We start from the raw sequence: 21,501 nt of genomic DNA, 5'->3' as shown, positions 1-21,501 counted from the left end.
TAAAACTATTATGTTTAGAAATGTGTTGAAAAAATCTTCTCTCCGTAACACAGAAATCGGGGGAAAAATAAACTGGGGGACGAATAATTCAGGGGGCGAATAATTCTGACTTAAACTGTATCTTGAATGGATCATCATAAAATTGAAAAACTAAAATGTTGCTCAACCCAATTTGTTTTACTTAGAGTAATTAATCTATCTATCTATCTATCTATCTATCTATCTATCTATCTATCTATCTATCTATCTATCTATCTATCTATCTATCTATCTATCTGTCTGTCTGTCTGTCTGTCTGTCTGTCTGTCTGTCTGTCTGTCTGTCTGTCTGTCTGTCTGTCTGTCTGTCTGTCTGTCTGTCTGTCTGTCTGTCTGTCTGTCTGTCTGTCTGTCTGTCAACATAGACAATGTATTTACAGTTTTTTGTTAGTCGCTTTGGTGCAATTCTCACAACATTATTATTTACATTTGCACAGCAGTTAATGCATTTCTCAAAACAATTACAGTTTTTCTCAGTCGCTTTGGTGTATTTCTCACCACACTATATACATTTGCACAACAGTTAATGCATTTCTTAAAACAATATGTCATTTGTGCACATCATAGTAGCAGTTTCTCATTCCTTCCAACACATTGCAGATGCTTTTGGACATGCATCAATTGCTTTCATACAACTCTCTGCTGTTTTATATCATTATCATTTGCTAATGTCATGACAGTCAAAATTAACTAAACTTGTGAATGCTGAATAGTCATTCCATATAAAAATAATAGTCCTCATTTCATTACTTGAGTCATTACATACAAAAATGTTGAACTAGTTGTCAAAATCAGTCCAGCAAATCTTATCAAAAAATGTAAATCTTTATTTTCCTGAAAATGACTTCAAAATTTAACAATTTGATGAATGATTTACAAACCTGTGTATGTTTTAGGTTCAGTTGCAACATGTTTACAGTTGTGCATAGCTCTGCCCAAATAAATGTTATGTTTGTTGTAAATAAGGGTGTGTTTACAGTTTTTCTCAGTCGCTTTGGTGAGTTTCTCACAACACTAGTGCATTTCTGCACAACAGTTAATGTGTTTCTCAAAACAATTAGTACAAACTGCAAAACCTAGCTGGTAACCTGCAAAAGTGCCTCACATGCTCAAAATGGATAGTTCATTCCTCAAAAGCAAGTATTGATGTCAGTGAAATTGTCAGTGTCAGATGAAAAGTCCTGACACCATTGTTTATGAACAAGATAGTCAAATGGTTTTGTCATGTTTTCATTATGACAGTTTACTCCGTAGATTTTTTCCAATGCAAAAAAAGTCAGATTTTTTGACACTTCCTGAAAATTCTCAAGACAGCAACATATACAGTACTGTTTGCACAGCCATTTGAAAACTACAGTAGAATTAGACATCACTGCATTTAGTGAGGTGTCTGAGTACAAGACTGGATATGTATGTTTCACATTTCTGTTGCATTTGCTCTTTGCAATTCTAATTTATTCACAGTATTGTGCAAAAGAATAAATTCAGCCTTATTTACAACAAACATAAACTTCCTTTGGGTAGAGCTGTGCACAACTGTAAACAATATTGCAGAACATATTGGAACTGAACCTAAAATATACATAGGTCTGTAAATCATTCAGGAAATTGTTCAATTTAGAAGACATTTTTAGGGGAAAAAAGATAAAAATTTGTTTGAATAAAATTAGCTTGATAGATTTTGAAAACTAGTTCAACATTTTTGTATGTAATGACTCAAGTAATGAAATGAGGACTATTAGCTTTATATGGAATGACTATTCAGCATTCACAAGTTTAGGTAATTTTGACTGACATGACAGAAGCAATTGATAACGTTAGAAAACTGCAGGGAGTTGTATGAAAGCAATTGATGCATGTCCAAAAGCATTTACAATTTGCTGGAAAGAATGAGAAACTGGTTTTATGATGTGCACAAATTACTTATTGTTTTGAGAAATGCATTAACTGTTGTGCAAATGTAAATATTGTTGTCAGAAATACACCGAAGCAATTGAAAAAAACTGTACAGTATATATAATATATTGAACACTTATTAAGGATTGTAAAGACTTTGGCTCACTTTGATGAACTCGTCTGGTAATTTCCCACCAGGCAAGGCTCCCCCCTCCAGCTTCATCTGAATAAAAAAGCCACGTGCATTGCTGAAACTTGTCCGGAGCGGAAGGTTGTGCTTCTCTCCAAGCTGAGCCACTAATCCTGATCAGCACAACACAACAATAATGCTGAAGTTCATAAATAACATGTTGTCAACAGGCTGGAATATGAAAAGTTTTACTATATAAACCGCAAAACTTATTGTGGCATTTGGCAAACCAGGTCATCATGAAAGTAGTTTTGAATCAGATTTTTCCTTACTAATAGTTATGTGTAAATAGCAGACCGATTCATGATAAGCTGGTGGTCATTCAGATTATTAGTGACAATAGTGTAATTTAAACAACCCTTTTTGAGAGATGAAAATGCTGATTATATGGTTCTGACTGTGACTCAATGTGTTTTGGCTGGAAATTATATTTGCAACCTACAACACATGATGAAGTAGGAAGATCAGGGGGAGGAGTCAGAGTCAGCAAGTTTTACTTTAATAAAAGTTCTTCTTTCTTCAATTTTTCCCTTTTAATGAGTAAATGAAATCTTGCATGTCTTAAGCGTGAACTTGCGTAGTTTCTTGTATCACTTCTCCTTTATGTTATTATGAAATGTTTGTAGACCAGGCAGAGATATCAGTAATACTTCCTCCTACCTTGGAAAATTGTGCAATCTGGAGTAGTTAAAGCTGATGAATTGCCATTTAAAAGGATAGTTTACCCAAAAATAAAAAAGTATCTCACCATTTACTTGAACAAAAAAGAGGTTATTTTAAAAATGCTGGTTGATGGTACCCACTGAGTTCCATTGTAGAAAAACAATTAATATGGAAGTCAATGTTCAAAATAACATCTTCAACAGAAGAGTGAAACTGAAACTGGTTTTTGGTAGAGATTTCATTTTTTGGTGAACTATCCCTTCAACAATAACCTGCACATCCATTCACCTAATACACACAATTGAACATGTACACATGTATAGACATCACCTACATATTATGTAACTGTACACATAAGTGTACTTTAGAGGGCTCACCTGCAATGTCATCTACCACCTCGGTGTAAGCTCTTCGTGCAATGTCCAGAAATTCACTGACGTTGGGTCGCACAGCGTAGCACTTCTGCGTGCGCATGGTCAAACTGCCTTTCATGTAGCTGGTGTCATCATTAATCAGAGATTTGATATGATCCAGAATGCTGTTAAACCTAAATCAACACGAATAAGAAACAATAAACATGGTGGACTGTATACATACTGTACAGTTGAATTCTTAGCCCCCTGAATCTTTAGCCCCCCTATATATTTTTCCCCCAATTTCTGCTGAACAGAAAGAACAAATTTCTAAACATAATACGTTTAATAACTAATTTCTAATAACTGGATTCTTTTACATTTGCCATGATGACAGTAAATAATATTTTACTATATCTTTCAAGACACTGGTATTTAGCTTAAAGTGACATTTAAAGGCTTAGCTAGGTTAATTAGGCAAGTTAAAGTTAATTAGGCAAGTCATTGTATAATGATGGTTTGTTCTGTAGAAATTAAAAAAAGATTTAGCTTAAAGGGGCTAATAATTTTACCTTAAAATGGTTTTAAGAAATTTAAAACTGCTTAGTTCCAGTTAAAATAAAACAAATAAGACTTTCTCTAGAAGAAAAAATATTATAGGAAATACTGTGAAAAATTCCCTAATCTGTTAAACATCATTTGGGAAATATTTGAAAAAGAAATACTCACAGAATATTCTCATAATTTTGACTTTAACTGTATATGAAAGTATGAGCTGTTTTATTTCTATATGCACAATCCTATGTCCACTGTTTTATTTCTATGTACAAAACATTCTTATTATCTCTGCTTACAGAGCAAGCTGATGCTTCATATTAAACTAACATGGTCAGTGCGGATGTGTGCAGATTTGCAAATACTGTATATACTTCACAGAGCTGACAGCATGAATATGATTACCTGCAGTCTTCAAGTGATTTACAGTACGCTGTCAGCAAGTGCGTTGTAGAATGTTGCAGCATCACCTAATCAAGGAGAAATGTAATTACTGTTATGTGGTATCCTTGCAGCTGTGCCTTTTTTTAGGCTTTCTCGAGCAAGTCAGAAAATACAATCAGTAAATAACTGTAACACTGATATTGTTACAAAGCTTATGCTATTTTTAAAATCATGATTTTCCAAAATAACAAAAACAATAGTAAATCAGGTCAGTTAAAAGTCCCATGAAATTAAAATTAATTTCATTTCTTAAAATTTTTTAGATGTTAAAATTAGTATTGTTAGTGTTTAGGATATCTATTAGCTAGTGTGCTCCAAAACAATGACAAAATTCATGTTTAAAAGATATAACTGCTATAAACTTGTAAAGCTTGTCATTTGTCACATCCGCCTAAATGGATAAATGTTTTTTTTCACGTCACCTCAGTTTCTCATCAAATCTTGACCAATCAAATGCTCTGACATGCCCCGCCCCTTCAAGACGCTTTACAATCTTACAACTTTTACGATCTATGCGCAAAGTCTAAAGCGCAGGGCTCAAAACCATTAAGGGCGTTTCTGAATCCTCTTTTGCTAATTTAAGGACGGAAAAATACGCTCTGCACTGCAGATCATGGTCTAACCGGGTTGTGCTTATTCTCTTAATGAGATATGGGTGTATTTTGAGAATAAACCAATCAGAGTCTCCTCTCCTATTCCCTTCAAGAGTCAGTTGCGTTGCACCATGGTGCATTTGCTATCTACATGGCGGACTTTGTAAGTGGAAAAAAGCGCATTCTGATTTCCAGCAAATGAATAAACAAGCAATAACAATGAAGTGTGGTCAAAAAACTAGTTATATCCAAACACACGTCCTACGCCCCATATGGTCCAAAACCTAACAGGTGGACAAATCTAAGTTTGTTTTTAATAAAACAAATATAAATATGCATATAATAAATAATATTACTAGTAATAATAATAACATTATACTAAAAGCAAGTTGTCGTGAATTAACTGAAAAATGCCCCCGAGAGGAGGTAGTGGTTTTTATATTTATGTAGAAAGTGACCATTTTTGTAATATTTTAATCTTTTAATTCTTTTTCAATTGTGAAGATATTTGCGTATTGTTTTAAGCAATACGTATGCGTCTAATGAGCACAACTAACACGCTCTGCGCTGGACTTTAACCCTGCTTTGTATAGCAATGGATTTGCTATTTAAACAATGTGGTGGAAAACAACAATAGCACAGGGTGTATGATAGGGCCATTCGTGTTTCAGTTGAGATTACGTCAAACACTGAATAAAAATGCACATTTCAAAGCACTTCACGGGACCTTTAATGTTGAATTTACATTATTGGCAGTTGAAAATATAGTAAAAACAAATGAGTCATTAGTCAGGTCATGGATTTATGTGTAACTGTTGTTTGATAAAATTGATCAAAAATGTATAGACAAAAGACACCTTGAGCGATGGGACCAGTTCCACGATGTGCTTCAGCTGAATAACTTGTGTTATTTTTGCTTCAGCCACTGCAATCTAAAAGGCAAACCACAAAAATCTTTGCTTATCACAAATAAAACTCTAAGCTATTAAGCACTACATGAAATGAGGATGATTGAAAAAAAGACAGCTTGAATTAACAAGATAAATCTTTCGCATGTTACTTTAGATTTTCAATATGCTAAGATTCATTCATTCATTCATTCATTTTCCTCTGGTTTAGTGCCTTGTTTACAATGCTAACCACCGAGCCGCTATGCCACCGAAATGCTAAAATGTTTGTTTAAATATGTTAAGCTATTTTTCCTCTTTTACTAATGATAATACATTTATTTTGATACTATCAAAGGTTCGTTCAGTGATTTTAAATAACCTTTTTGGCTTGATTAAAACCAGTGAACAAATAAAATTTTACCCTTTTTGGACAACCCAAAAATATTCTCTCACGAATGATATTCTAGATCACAGGTGTCAAACTCAGTTCCAAAAGGGCCGCAGCTCTGCACAGTTTAGTTCCAACCCTAATAAAACACACCTGATCAAACTAATTGAGTCCTTAAGGCTTGTTTGAAACCTGCAGGTAAGTGTGTTGGAGCAGGGTTGGAACTAAACTGTGCAGTGCTTCGGCCCTCCAGGAATTGAGTTTGACACCCCTGTTCTAGATCATAAAGGAAGCATTCTAAAAGAAAAGGTTGAATCAATGACAAACTTCTTTGCTCTCTAAAGAAAGCAATGTTTAGAAATAAAGTGTGCCTACCGTCTCTTGCTTTGGGATCTGAACAAGAGCAGACAGCAGCTCATCTATATCCAGGAAGTGTGCAATGGCTGTGAATAAAAGACAACATCAGTAATGTCCCGCCATGGTGTGGAGCCATGAGCCAAACATTAAGACATCTGATTGATATGTTATGATTGTGGGTGCAGTTCCGGGTAGATGTGATCCAGGTGCTTAAGAGCTACTGAGATCATCATTAAATTGCACAACACGTAAGACCTATTTTGGTTCACACATTAACAGTTTTCTGTTAATGTCTGCTTTTAATTTACATTTGTATTTGTAAAGGAACAACTTTTTTAAGAAGCCCATTTCTAAATAGGCTAAAATAATAAAATAAAATTGAACTTAATTTAATTTAAATATCTGAGCAAGCTACTCACTCAGCTAATCCCAAGTTACAACATTTCTGTTCAACAAAATGACTGGTTGCACTTTACAATAACAGTACATCCATAATAATGTATTAATATGCAAACTAAACATTACTTCATTATGGACTAATGATAAGATAATGTATGCGCATATCCCACATGAGTTAATTTGTGAATAACGGCTGCCTAATTACTTGTTAGCATATGCTTGTTTGTTAACAAATGTATTAATTACCACAATCGTTTATACTTAATTTAACCATGATGAACTCATGATATGTTAACGTATAATTATATCGTGACTTTACTTGGAGGGGCACATCATCATTAATCCATTCTTAACTACTAAAAAACACCTTATGCATGTCCGTCTAGTGGGTTTACACTGAATAACAATAAAAAAGTGTTCTGTCGACATCAACATGATCAATTCAAACAGGAGTTCATGAGTAGCTAAGGATGAGTTAATGAAGATGTGCCCCATCAAGTAAAGTCATGATATAACTATACAATAACAGCTGTTGAGCTTATGTTGGTTATATTTGGCTTTAACTTAAATGTTAAGTAATATATTAACAACATATACTAACAAGTAAGTAAGGCAGCTGTTAGTGATTAGTGAGCGCCTTAACTCATCACATAATAACTCATTACAGCGCCTTAACTCATCACAAATTATTAATACATAATTGTTCATGTACTCTTATTGTAAAGTGTTACCAAATGACTGAATCTATACCTTTAGGCCTCCCTCCTTATGTAAAGAATATTGTCCCAGTGGGTCACTCTTTACAAGCATTTTATGTTACCGTTCAAACACCATTAGAGTGTAAATCACAACATCATCCCGCTGTTGCAATCCACATACATGCTGTTTATGAATGCGATGCAGTAAAAACCCAGTGAACATTTAAAGATGATAAATTGCAGGCATCAAAGTGTGAATTGAGCAGAACAGCTTGAAACAAAAGTTCCAAAAAAGCTAATTCTTTATCTACACTACTTGTCAAAAGTCTTGTCGCCTATTCAAGTTTTAGGAACAACAAAAATTAACTTGACTTTCAGTTGATCATTTGATCATCAGAAGTGGCTTATATGAAAGACAAAGGCCTCTAGATTATGCTTATTTTACCAAAATAAAATATGATCATGCCTTGATTTTTAATTATTAAAAATTAGGACAGTAAGGTCTAACTTTGCTTAGATAAAATTCTTGTCACTTAACAAAAATAATTCACAGAATAGAATATAAAATCATGGTGCAGTGGGAAAATAATTAATATTATGTATGACTTCCATGAGCTAGAAGGACTGCATCCATACATCTCTGCAATGACTCAAATAACTTATTAATAAAGTCATCTGGAATGGCAAAGAAAGCATTCTTGCAGGACTTCCAGAGTTCATCTAGATTCTTTGGTTTCATCTTCAATGCCTCCTCCTACATCTTACCCCAGACATGCTCAATAATGTTCATGTCTGGTGACTGGGCTGGCCAATCCTGGAGCACCTTTACCTACTTTGCTTTTAGGAACTTTGATGTGGAGGCTGAAGTATGAGAAGGAGCGCTATCCTGCTGAAGAATTTGTGAAAGAATTTGTGAAGAAACCCTCTTCTGTGGCTTGTAATGTAGAGGGCAGCACAAATGTCTCAGGCTGTTGATGTTGCCATCCACTCTGCAGATCTCTCACATGCCCCCATACTGAACGAAACCCCAAACCCTGATTTTTCCTTCACCAAACTGATTTTTGTTAGAATCTTGGGTCTATGCAGGTTTAAATAGGTCTTCTACAGTATTTGTGATGATTGGGATGCAGTTCAACAGATGATTCATCAGAAAAATCTACCTTCTGTCACTTTTCCAAATGATCAACTAAAAGCCAAGTTATTATTTGTTGCTCTTACAACTGCGGTCAATGACAAGATATTTCTCAGGTAGTGTAGAGTAACATTACCATTCTTCAGACTGAAGAAGAGCTCCTCGTTCTGCAAAAGCTCCTGGAAAATGAAAAAAGAGATCAATTAATGGCAGAACAAGTGTGTGAAAATTTTAGACTGAAAAAAAAGATCACCTGTATAGTGTCCTGACGTGACTTTATAGTGTCCACCTCCAGCAGGGGCTCGAGAATATTAGAGCGCAACCGCCGCTCACCACCAGAAGTTTTAGTATGATTTAGGACTCCAAATAGAGTGTGTTCACTTCTGCAAATATAACAGCATATGGTTGCTGACATTCGGATGCATTTAAATCCCGACTGCAAAGTAAAGATACTGAAGAGCAGAAAAAAGGACATTAAATATTTTTCAACTAATTAAAATTTGTCTCTTACAACATTGAATTTTTATTTATTTGGAATTGTAACTAAATATGGTAAAAAGTGGCCGTTTACACTAGGTGTTAAGATGTTTGGTGTAATTTTCCAGTATGATCACACCTTCTTACGCCTGGTATAAACAGGGCCTATGAGAAATAGAGATGAAAATTGAAGCAATGTGTGGATCTTTCTGGATGATAAGTGGATCACTGGAGAACATTCACATTGCATAGAACTACAAATACAGCATTAAATAGACTACAAGACCAAGTCATGTACCACACGCACAACCGGTTCCTGATCCTGACTGATTGCAAACACCCAAGCTGCGTCCCAAATGGCACACTATACACTATGCACTCATGCACTATGTACTTATGCACTTACACACTCAACAGGATAGTATGTGTATGTAGTGTCTTCTCAAATGGCACACTTATGTTTTTTTACTAAGCAGAAATTCAAACTGTTTCCCTAATGACGTTTGACGGTTGCCAAATCAGTAAAATAAACGACCAAATTATCAAATAATACCTGCCGTGAGTATTGCCGCATTCACCACCGGGAGGCTCTATAATCACTCTCATAGGAGAATTTTGCTTTCACCATCCAAAATAAATAAAGTTATCCAACATGTGCGTCCGATAGCTCCGCCTCTTCTGCTACGTAGGCAAACCTGCAGTCGTTGAGTGCGTGAAGTGTCCATCATTACACACTTCATTTTAGCGGCTGAATGAGTGCATCATCCGGGTAATTAAAGTGCACTTATTATTTTTAAGGTTTTCAGTGTGAACGCACTACTTACACTATTTATACTAAAAAATGGCGTAGAATAGTGCATAAGTATGCAATTTGGGACGCAGCTACAGATATTGCTGCTCAAGTACTGATTACACACACATGTACAAGTTTCACTTTGAGACACTCATTGCTGAGTCTTGTTTACTGTATTTGTGACATTACAACGCATTTATTTTGTCTTGCTTTGCCTTGTTTTGATCCTCGCTTTGTTTATCTGTTTATTCCTGTCTGCTGCCTGCCTTCTGACCATCTGCCTGTTTATTTGACTATGACTCTGGATTGCAAATATACATCATTTTGCCCCTGTGTTGATCATTGCTTGCCTGACCAACTCTGTTCAATAAACCCTGCGTTTGGATCAGCACCCCTGTGGTCAGCGTCTACTTCACATTACAATAGGTGTCCAAATTCTGTTATGAGATTTCAACTAAATAAATCTGCAGAAATTAATGTGCTTTGTGTTTTGTTTTCTCACCTGTGATTTCTGTGGTTGACCACTAGCTCCAGGTTGCTGGCTGAAACTGCATCGATCATGGCGGTCTGCTCACTGCCACTAAATGTCACTTTCAATGACTTTGGAGCATATATTGATTTTTGGACAAACTCAAAGTATTTCAGAAGGGCAGATGCAGATGCCAGGCAGTAGTATCTAGACAGAAAAGATAATATTTTATTTGATACTTGTTTCGGACATATTTACAGTATAATAAAAATGATGTTTTTTTTTCATTTTTTATTATTAGTTTGTATAAAAACGTTTATATGACAAATCAGAAGTGAAACCCTTGGATTAAAATCGTTTTAACAAATCATATAAAATAATTTACAATGTAAAATGATTAGGGGGTTCATACATGCAAAATTCTGTTATCATTAAAAAATGTAAGTAAATAGTAGAGCTGCACAATATATTGTTTGAGCATGGATATCGCAATGTGCACATCCGCAATTGTCACATTGCAAAGATATGCCATGTTGAGTCTAAATTACATTTGAACAAGAGCTATAAGACTGTATTTTATCACTATTTTTATATTAAATTCATATGATTTATGCAAAAATGTTGTCTTGTTTCTAGTCAGAATGTCAACATTTCAAAGCGAAAACAAGATTATTTCCCTTACTCCACTGGTAGATAGTTTTGCTTGTTGATATTTTGACAGGAAACGAGACAAGAAAAAGTAAGAAAAACAGTTATGTATTGCCATCATTCAACTTCTATACCTGAATACTGATAGATAACCTTCAAATAGAACTATTCAAACTCTCTTCTGAAACTGTTTCATTGCAGAAAAATTAAATATTGCAATATCAGATTTTTGCAATATCACCCAGCCCTGGTAGGACAACAAGATGGTGTGAATGCTGCTTTTGCTAAGTATATATTGTCTTTCTTTTCAGTATTTACACAATAGTGTTTCTGCAGGTTTAACAAACTCAAATTTGAGACTTTTTTAAGACCTTGTAAAGACCATTGTGAATTGAATTTCTGACTTGCACAGAGCTAAACAGAAATTTAGTTATTTTGTATCCATATATTTTAAATACTAGCAAATAAAGCAAACTTTTTACTTTAAAAATGGTTTAAAAACTACAATAAATTAAATGTCATAGTCTGTGAAGACCATTATTCTCACCAGGTAGCTTTAAACACCACTTTTAATGCATGTTATTTTATGGACGATAATTAAAACTTATTAATAAACAAACAAAGTTAATGAATAAAACCTAAAGTTGGTCAGTGATTGAATGGGTGTTGGCCAGATTGGGTAACCTTACAGGGACATGGGAACATTAGGACTTGTTTAAAATTATTTAAGACCAACAACACAATATTTTAGTGAATTTAAGATTTTTTAAGGCTTAAGTTTGAAATTTTATTTGAGATTTAAAACATTTTAGGACCCTGCAGACACCCTGTCTAAACGATGCTGTTTGTGATTTTTGCACTTAACCTCTGTTAGTCATCTTTTTTTTGTTTGATATATAAAAGGTATAGCTGTTGATAGATCTGCTGTGTTCACATCTTCTTTCAGAAACCATTGTGGCAGAAGTTTTCAAATATTTTGGATTTATTATTAGATTCTGGTAGAACAAATTATGCCATGACAGGCGGCCAGAGAAGGGCTGGGTCGATAAACAATATTATATTGAATCGTGATAAAATTTATATCAATAACAATGATTAGATCTGGACTGTTTTGCTCTATAAAAATCCAAGAGCCAATCACACAGCAGAAATGTGCAACAATGGGAATCTAAAAGTGTGTTAAAATTAGAGATGTACCAAATTTTTGGCCACCAAAAATTTATCTGCCAAAAATATGTTATGCCATTTAATTGACCTTCTAATTTTTGTGGATTCAGTCATTGATGGGGTACAACTTATATTAAAATATATATTGATATCATTCAATATAGAAAACAAATATTGAGATAATTAGGCCAGAGTCTGGGTAATGATTAGGAAACACTGCACGGATATTTTTATAAACACCTACTGGAGGTACTGCAGTCCAAAACGGCAAAAAAAAACACAAATCTTGAAACATAAAAATAATGTAAATGTGCAAAACTCATGTTATTGTAAAGATGGAGTTCTTACTTGGTTTGCACCTCCATCAGCACAGTGGTGAACTCAGGCACACAGAGCTGCTGTATGAACTCCAGGCCCTTCTTCTCATTGAAGTACCTCCTCAAGACCGCAGTAAATGTGACCGACTGCACAGAGAGCAAAGGGAAAAAATCTGCACTATAATTTTTAAAATCAGTTATAACTTTAACGCTGTAGATCTCTGACATTAGTGCTGATTTACAGGTGTGAGTCACCTATACAGGCCTGATTTACAGCAAAGAAAGAGGTAGAAAACTAGGATTGTACCGGGAAGGTCTCTGTGATGAGACTGTAGAGTTTGGTTCCCTGTCCTTTTACACTAGCCGTGTCTGGCATCAGAATTTCCATCGGCGTCAGGTTATGCAGCTTGGTGATTACCTGTGACAACAGCCAACATTATTCACTTTTACAAATCTTTTGCAGGATACCACAGGTCTCAAGAGTACAAACTCATCTTTGCTTTGTGATCAAAGATGAATAAATGACAATAAAAATTGTTGCTAATAAGCAATGGCTTTTGTAGGAAATTTGTGATTTTAGTCTTTATCCGGGTCACGGCACCAAATTGTTGGGAATTTTAAAACCCAAGCCAGGACATTTATTTCAAGGAGAAATCTTTATTGAGAAAGTGTTGGTTGTTCTGCAGACAAACAACATCTTCAAAGAAGTCTACAAGAGTCTCTGAGAGTCTACAAGAGTCTGTTGTCCCGATTATCATATGTGTTTTAGGTGGAGCAGTGTTAAGGAGGTGGAGACAAATCTAAACAAAGCATGCAAATGAAGTACAGGAGTCAGCCAGGAAAACAGTATTTTCCCAGTCATGAACTCATTAACATAATAGTAACAATTCAGATAACAAAGACATGCACTACAGGTAAATTGGGTAAGCTAAATTGTCCGTAGTGTATGTGTGTGAATGTGAGAGTGTATTGGTGTTTCCCAGTACTGGGTTGCAACTGGAAGGGCATCCGCTAGGTAAAACATATGCCACAATAGTTGGCGGTTCATTTCACTGTGGCAACCCCTGATGAATAAAGAGACTATCCTGAAGGAAAATGATTGAATGATTTACTGTATGGCACTAAATTATATATTTTTCTATTTTCACACTTTAAAATAAAATCAGTAAGAAACTTTGGCATTTTGTAATATTTCATTTTTTTGTGGGATAAAAATATTACATTAAATTAATTAATTTAATTAATAAATTTAAATTATTTGGATTCGTAAAAACAATATGAACGTGATATAGACTGAGACACAATTGCATCTAAAAAACAAGTTTAAATGGGACCTAAAATGCACTTTTTACAAGTAACATAAGTCGCGAACATGAGTCTATGTGAAGTTTGAGCTCAAAATACCACATTAATAATGTTTTTATCCAAATTGTGCTGTATTATGGTTGTCACTTTAAATTCAAATGAGATTGTACACTTTTTAAAAGAAGGCGAAGCTACAAACACCTACGTGTCAGCATAGTGGTAGACTCAAAACATGACTACTGTTATCTCTATTAAAAACTGAAAATCTAGTTAGATAAGTAAAAATCTATTTATATAGCACCTTTCACAGACATTGAGTCACAAACTGCTTTAAAACAAGAGAAAACCAGAAAACAGGTAAAAGAACACATATCAATAAAATAAAACATTAAAAAAAAGTTAAAAATCCAAGTACAGAAACACTAATGCTGTTAATTAAAAGTTTGACCAAAAAGATGTGTATTTAAATACCTTTTAAAAAGTTCAACTGATCCCAGAGTTCCAGAATCTTGGGTCACATTTAGTCTTAAGACGAATTGTGGGAATGGCTAAAAGGTCTTTGCCAGAAGACCTCAGAAAGCGGCTACATGAGTGACTACGTAAAAGATGTTGAATGTAAAGGTTTGCTTGATCATGCAGAGCTCTATATATATTTACCAGAATCTTAAAATTTACTCTAAAACTAGGAAGCCAGTGAAGTGCCTTAAAAACATATAATGTCAGAAGAAGTGGCTCAGAAATGTACTCTATGGAGGTATTCTTCGGTCTTCAGTTGTTTTCAGTTCATTTGTCCATCCTAAAATATAAAATGTATGATGCCTCTTAGTTGCTGACATTATCTTCAGCAGGTGTGGTGTGAAAACACTAATGGCAAATGGCTGCTTCTCACTTAGAGCTGTTTATGCTAATGAGCGAGAGATAATGGGTGGGGCTTTTCCCCTCTGACGACCTGTACAAAGGGGTAATGTCAATCAAATGGTTTCTGCAGACTGTTTTTATCAAGTGTGATAACATAAAACAGAATTCTTTCTTTTTTACCATTAAAGGCTGTCTTTATTCACACACTCTTGCCACAAAAAATTTATTTATCCCATTTATAAAAGTGATTTTTGCATAATAGATCTCCTTCAAGTTTACATTTTAGTCCAGGAACAAGTCAATGCAAAGACTTTGTTCCTCAGTTCTGTTTGGTCACTGAAATGTGTTTGGAGTTGGGATTTCATTCACACATTTTCATAATACAGTATGCATTGCATCCATAGTTAGCAAGTGGTTTCATCTATAATATTCGAATGAATGAATGAACGGATGGAAGAATGAATGAATAAATGGATAAATGAATGAAAGCATGAATGAATGAATAAATGAATGAATGAATGAATGAATGAATGAATGAATGAATGAATGAATGGTTGAATAAATAGCCCCTTTCACACAGTGATACCGTTAAATATCTGGAAAATTTCCGGAAAGACTTTACCGGTATATTGAAAAAAGCGCTGTTCACACAGGCGAGGACGTTACGGAAATTTTCCGGAAAAGAGCATTCACACATCCATTCCAAAATACCGGTAAATTCTGACATCATTCACCACAAATGAGCTTTAAACGGCTGTGCTTGTATTTGTAAACATTTGACTAAATTACAAACTCTGTGGATGATCAATATTGTGAACAACTTTCACAGGATCACTTTCTCATGTCGAGATGTTCATAATATGTGCGTGTGCAGGCGCTCACAGGCTGTTCCACAGGCACACGCAAAGCTTGAAGGTAAACAAACAACGGCTTATCATAAGCATCTCATCGATGATTATTTACACAGTTGGCATTAAGAAGAACATATAAACGTGATCTGACTAACTTCTAGCAGCTAAATGTGTCTGGAAAAATATTCAAAGGCTTTTATCCTCACAAACCGCGCGGACGTAAATGCGTCTGACTGTTGTGATTGGCTAAAGCAGACGTCTCACGTCAGCACGTTCTAGACGTGCACGCGCTTATTACGGCAATCTTCCTTCTGCATTCACACAGCACAGCATTCCGGCAAATTGCCGGTAATGTTACAACTTCTCTTTCCGGAAAAAAGCCAGAACGAATTTACCGGTATTTTCAAAAAGGACCTGTTCACACATACAACCTTTCCGGAAAATTGCCGGCAATTTTCCGGAAAGGTCTGTATGTGTGAAAGGGGCTAATGACTGACTGTCTGACTGACTGAATGAATGAATGGATGGATGGATAGATGGATGGATGGATGGATGGATGGATGGATGGATGAATGAATGAATAAATGAATGAATGAAGTTTTACCTTAGTATAAGTACCAGTGTCTACAAACTGTGAGAGCACCAGCTCAGGGTATTTCATGTTAATACTGGCCATCCCAATCTCCCCTCGAGCTAAACCTCGTCCCTCCACCACAGCCACGATCACAGGCGCACGCGCCGCATGAGATGCAGATGCAGATGAAGATGTTGTCACTGCAGTGAAAGCATTGAACAGTGAACTCAAGAGCACATTCACTCTAAACAAAAGACTGAATGAGGACTACAGAAAACGCTAAAGTGCTGGGTACTGTTGAGGTCTCTGCGAGGGGTTCGGCTGTGGTGTGACAGTGCAGGTGTGGTCTTCAGCTGTGGAGTGCTGGAGGTCCAGGAGTGAGCAGATGATCCTCCAGAAGAGTTGGTCCTGTACGCTGTTTCACTGATGTTCAGGTGACCCTGGGCTGAGGACAAACCACAAGAGGAGTCAATCCATACAAGTTTTGCATGCATATTCTGCGTCTAGATGGCATGATTGATAACAATTAAATGTGTTCTTTTGAGTTTCGATTTGTCTGGAAGACTAGGTTACACATTAAAGAGTAATACCTAGCAAAAATGAATTATGGACATTGATGCAGTCAGGATTCTGCCACTTCTGTCTTGTCATTTCTTATATTGGTGGCAGAGTCCAGACACTAGTCCTGCCATGTCGAGCACTCATTGTCTGTCTTTGTAATTGTAAGCGCACCGTCTTGGCTGTGCTCAGGCCATGCTTGGGATGCACTCTCTTCCTGGTGTGCTTGTTTTGTTTGCAGCATGTAGTTTTCGTTCTCAGCGCTCCAGTCTAGTTGTTTTTGGTTACTGCTGACGCTGGGATCGGAAACATGCATACCACATGTGAGTGCACGCCTGCACGGTGAGTGTTTTCATGATCAGTCTTCTGTTGGTGTTGTGTTTAGCACATGGTTCATGTTTACATGTGCCGCATGCTTCAGTGTCGTGTTTTATGAGAACACGCGATTAATTTCTTTGTGTCATGTGCTCTGCTGTCAATCGCCTTGTCCCACCCACCTTGTTATCCTATTATTATTTTTTTGTGTGTGTGTTCAACTACCCGCTTGTAAGTTTTTTGGTTTGCCTTCCCTATTTCATCTACCAGCGTGCTGTCCTGTACTGGCCCGTGGTTGCTGGTCTCCTTTGTGTCTGTCATGCCAAGCCCTGCCAAGTCAAGTCCAGTCAGTTTCTTAATGCTATGTTTTTTTTTCCCCCACTGGGTTGTTTAAAATTTTTTGTTTACTTTTTATGTAATAAAGTCTTTTATATTCTGCATTCTGGTCATCACCTCCTCTCTCTCAACCCAAACGTGACAGTTGCAAATAGATTATAAGCTGAAATAATTGTTAATTTAACTGGAAATAAAATGTTGATCTTAATGCTGATAGCAAAAAAACTGCATTCATTTGCGCACAGAAAAAGTTCTTTATCACATATTTTCGGTTTAAAATATTAAACTGATTCATAATGATAAATGATTAAAAAAATACACTCAATACTGTTTATAAAAAATCAGGCTTGTTAAAAAACAGTTACTGTTTTAAAACTCTGGTGAACTGAATACTGTTGTGAAATTAAAATAATATGAGTTTTTTTTTTAATCTGCGAGAACTAAACTTATTTTATTTTTTGTGTGACTTTTATTATGATTTTTGGAGATTTAAAATAAATCTATGTCAATTTGACCCACAATAAGAAGGTCCTAAGCTTTGAGTTTAAGAGTCAGTGTTTCAAAGAGTTCAGTAATACAAAAATGTACGATTTTAAAAAAGAGGCGTGGCACCCAACCCCAACCGTCATTGGGTGATGAGCAAATCATACTAAATTGTACAAATTAGATTGTACGAATTCATACGAATTAGCCAAAAAATCTAAAAGTTATAAATTGTCGTGAGATTGCGTTGGAAAACCTGGATGTAATAGAAACTTTTCTGATTGGTGAAAAGTTATAGATGTTTCTATAGCAAACAATTGTATTTCAAATAGGTCAAGACAAAGAAAAAAGGGGTTTCTGTGATTTTTTAAAATATTTGTTTTAGTATAATAATTTATAATTAATTACATTTTTAATTTTATATTTATTTCACAAGTAGCTTCTACAAATAAAAGTTGAATTAAATAAATAGCCCATTCTAACTGTTAGAATGGGGTGTCATGGTGGCTCAGTGGTTAGCACTGTCACCTCACAGCAAGAAAGTCACTGGTTTGAGTCCCGACTGGGCAACTTGGCATTTTTGTGTGATGTTTGCATGTTCTCCCTGTGTTTAGGTGGCTTCCTCAGGGTGCTCCTGTTTTCCCCACAGTCCAAAAACATGCACTATAGGTGAATTGAATAAACTAAATTGTCCGTAATCTATGTGTGTGATTAAGTGCATGGGTGTTTCCCCAATACTGGGTTGCAGCTGGAAAGGCATCCGCTGTGTAAAACATATACTGGAATAGTTGGCGATTCATTCCGCTTTGACAACCTCTGAAAAACAGCCAAAGGAAAATGAATGAATGAATGACTCCCAGGATTAAGTTAAAGGGGTGGTCCACTACGATATTATATTTTAAACTTCAGTTGATGTGTAATGTAGCTGTGTGAACATAAACAGCATCTCTGAATGTAAAATATTCAAAGTTTAATGCAAAGGGAGACCTTGATTTGTACAGAGTTAGCTTAGCAACGCCTACAATTAACGAATTTTGGGGACTACAAAAAATACTTCCGCCCCCTGTGAGATCACAAAAGTTCGTTATTGCGCATCCCACACTGCGCAGGTAAAGGCCGTGGCCAGAGGCGCTGTAACGTTACTGCAGAGGGAGAAATGCCATCCTGCTGTTTCCACAGAGCTGTTCTGTTTCTGTTGTTGGGCTTCCAAATGACACGACCCAAACACAGAAATGCTTACAGTTCAATATTAATTATGTTCCAGAGAACTATAAAATACATAGCAAGCATGATTTGACAAAACACAGCTTCCAGAATCTCTCCCAGTTCAGTGCTGGATTCAGTTAAAATCTCCTCAAAGATGGAGCAAGGAGACGCTGTGAACTCTGAGTCATGACCTGTAAGTGTTTTTATTTGTTAAAATTGATCATGACATGTACAGTGTCTAACTTTAACGGTGTGTTGTAGCAAAGATGTAAACAACGGGAAATTATGGTAACCGCTAACGACTTAGCTAACGTTACAAATCCATATTTATCAAACGGCTGTAAACGGGCACACACACACATACACATACACGCACTCTTGGCCAGCACCTGCGTCTCTCTGTGTGAGACGGCAGAGTTTCTCTCTATAGGCAGCTATGCTATGCGTTTTACAACTCGGACAATAAAGTCGCAAAAGATATGTGAACGATTCATGTTACTTACACAGGCATATTCCGCATATGCATGAAAGACGTCCTGTAACGCGTTGATTTAAAAAAAATACAGCAATGATTTCCCAACTGGAGTGTAACATCAAAAACAAATCAATCCAGGCTCACAAAGGTCTCATCTCACATCTTGTGCTTTATTCTGTCACCACAGAAAATAACTTAATCCGAGCATGAGAGAAAAAGAACAATAAAAATCTCTCCCGCGCACATGCGCTTCTCGTGTTACAGATGCTTCATCGTATACACGCATAAACACACTAAAAGGCACAGAAACAGTTAAAGGAGCCGCATCCCATTTTCACTCGTTACAGACACGTGTTGACTGACTGACTGACTGTTTACACAAAACGCGCGTGCTTGTCAGGGCGTGACGTGAAGCCGATCGGCGTATCACAGCATATTATGATGATGACCCTTATGTGAAATAGAACATTTAATTAAATCTCTTAGATTAATTGAAAATAAGAAATGTACTTCTTTCTTGGGCAAATATGATGAGATCTTTCATGCTACTTGAATATTTATTTCTTTTTTTTATTATACTGTCTTTTTTATTTTTATTTATATTTTATTTTTTTTTATGTACTGTGTTTTAGTTTTACTTTTATCTTGTGTATGTAATGTGATTGTTGTGTAAAAGAACTGTTATCTTTTACTATATTCTAAATTGTATTATACAGTTTCTTGAAGCAATAAAAAAAAAAAAAAAAAAAAAAAAAAAAAAAAAAAAATTATGATGATGACCAATCAGAGTCACTTGAGGGTGGGCCTTTTAGAGGAACTAGGAAATATGACAGTCGTTTTCATGTTAGCTGAGTAGCTGTGTATAATCAAAGTGAGATTTATGAAAAAATAACACGATTTCCTTCAAGTTAAACATGAGCACACATTGCTTTGCATCTTATTAACACAACCAAGCCTTAAAAATAACATTCTGGACCACCCCTTTAAATAAATACCAAAAATATTCACATCATCAAATATTGTTTTTGACAATGAGAGGGGCTCGGAATTCATTCAACTTTGTACAAAATGTTTTTTATATATTATAAATATTATATAAATATAAATATATTATATATAAATTATATATAAAGTTCAATTGTAAAGTAGATGAATTAAATAAAGCGGTTAAGTAAGTAAAACTGGTTCATTCCTGTGGCAACCCCTGATAAATAAAAGTACTAAGCCAAAGGAAAATGATTATTTTCATAAGATTTACAGCCATTTATTTTAGGTTACTATTTTTCATTCACTCAGTCACCTGCAGTCGGTGTGGTTTCTGAGAGTGCAGATGGCAGAGTATCAGAGCTCGACCCTGGACACACACTGATCCGCACATCATCAGATTCACGTGAAGTCAGTAGGACAGAAGATGATGGAGGATCCTGCTGTCTGCCAAATATCTGACTGTAGTTCATCAGGTTATATGGTGTTAAAGTGCTGCTGCTCCGCTCGGGCTCTGAGCTCGAACCCGCTGTCACCTCTTCTGTGCTGCTGCAAAACATCTGGCTGCTTTCTCAGCTGTAAGATAACTAAAGAAACTAAATAAAACTGTCAAAGCATTCAGTAAATGACCATATCATCAAATAAATATACCAATGAGTATAAAATTAAAACAACAAAACGTTATCAAATTTGGCTATACAAAAACATTTTACAATATTATAAACACATTAAAAAAATTATATCTAGCAATGCATCAAAACCAACGTTGCTACTAAAAAGACTGTGATAAAAGGTTTTTTAAAAATCCAGTTCACAGCTTTTATTAAAAAATACGTCATTTTGTGTGTTTTTTTTCACCCAAATCGGTGACATCATTTATGAAATTGGCAATTAAAGAGTTACAACCCTGTAAATTTTCCAAACAATTTAGTAGTTTTGATCAGGACTGAGGTTGATTAACAGATTTATGAAAAAAAATTGAAACAAATATTCATCTGATGCATTTCTACAGCATTCGCCAAACATAACAACGGGTAGTACATTTACCCATAGTGTATTTTTTATTTAGAAAGGATTTTTTTTTTAAAC

At 35.5% G+C, this 21,501-nt stretch overlaps 1 protein-coding gene across 6 annotated transcripts in view; it reads right to left on the bottom strand.

Annotated features, from left to right (window-relative positions):
• Positions 1-21,501, bottom strand: part of msh4 (mutS homolog 4) — a 31,356-nt gene that overhangs the window by 8,783 nt on the left and 1,072 nt on the right. For 2 of the 6 annotated variants that reach the window (XM_068214634.2, XM_073927741.1), the window contains exons 2-14: positions 20,729-20,988; positions 16,351-16,500; positions 16,086-16,255; positions 12,775-12,885; positions 12,499-12,614; positions 10,369-10,542; positions 8,850-8,979; positions 8,733-8,775; positions 6,386-6,453; positions 5,590-5,664; positions 4,101-4,165; positions 3,165-3,334; positions 2,101-2,237 (exon numbers count right to left, since the gene is read on the bottom strand). In XM_068214634.2, the coding sequence (XP_068070735.1) occupies positions 2,101-2,237; positions 3,165-3,334; positions 4,101-4,165; positions 5,590-5,664; positions 6,386-6,453; positions 8,733-8,775; positions 8,850-8,979; positions 10,369-10,542; positions 12,499-12,614; positions 12,775-12,885; positions 16,086-16,255; positions 16,351-16,500; positions 20,729-20,972 (1,653 nt within the window). In that variant the 5' untranslated portion in view covers positions 20,973-20,988. Of the gene's footprint in view, positions 1-2,100; positions 2,238-3,164; positions 3,335-4,100; positions 4,166-5,589; positions 5,665-6,385; positions 6,454-8,732; positions 8,776-8,849; positions 8,980-10,368; positions 10,543-12,498; positions 12,615-12,774; positions 12,886-16,085; positions 16,256-16,350; positions 16,501-19,456; positions 19,809-20,728; positions 21,000-21,501 lie in introns of those variants that run through there. The other 4 variants (XM_073927740.1, XM_073927742.1, XM_009293256.5 and 1 more) reach the window with 2 other exon arrangements.

Source organism: Danio rerio, chromosome 17 (genome assembly GCF_049306965.1).
Source record: "Danio rerio strain Tuebingen ecotype United States chromosome 17, GRCz12tu, whole genome shotgun sequence".
Taxonomy (NCBI): domain Eukaryota; kingdom Metazoa; phylum Chordata; class Actinopteri; order Cypriniformes; family Danionidae; genus Danio; species Danio rerio.
The sequence above is the reverse complement of the archived record's forward strand: the minus strand, read 5'-3'. Positions and strand labels throughout refer to the sequence as shown.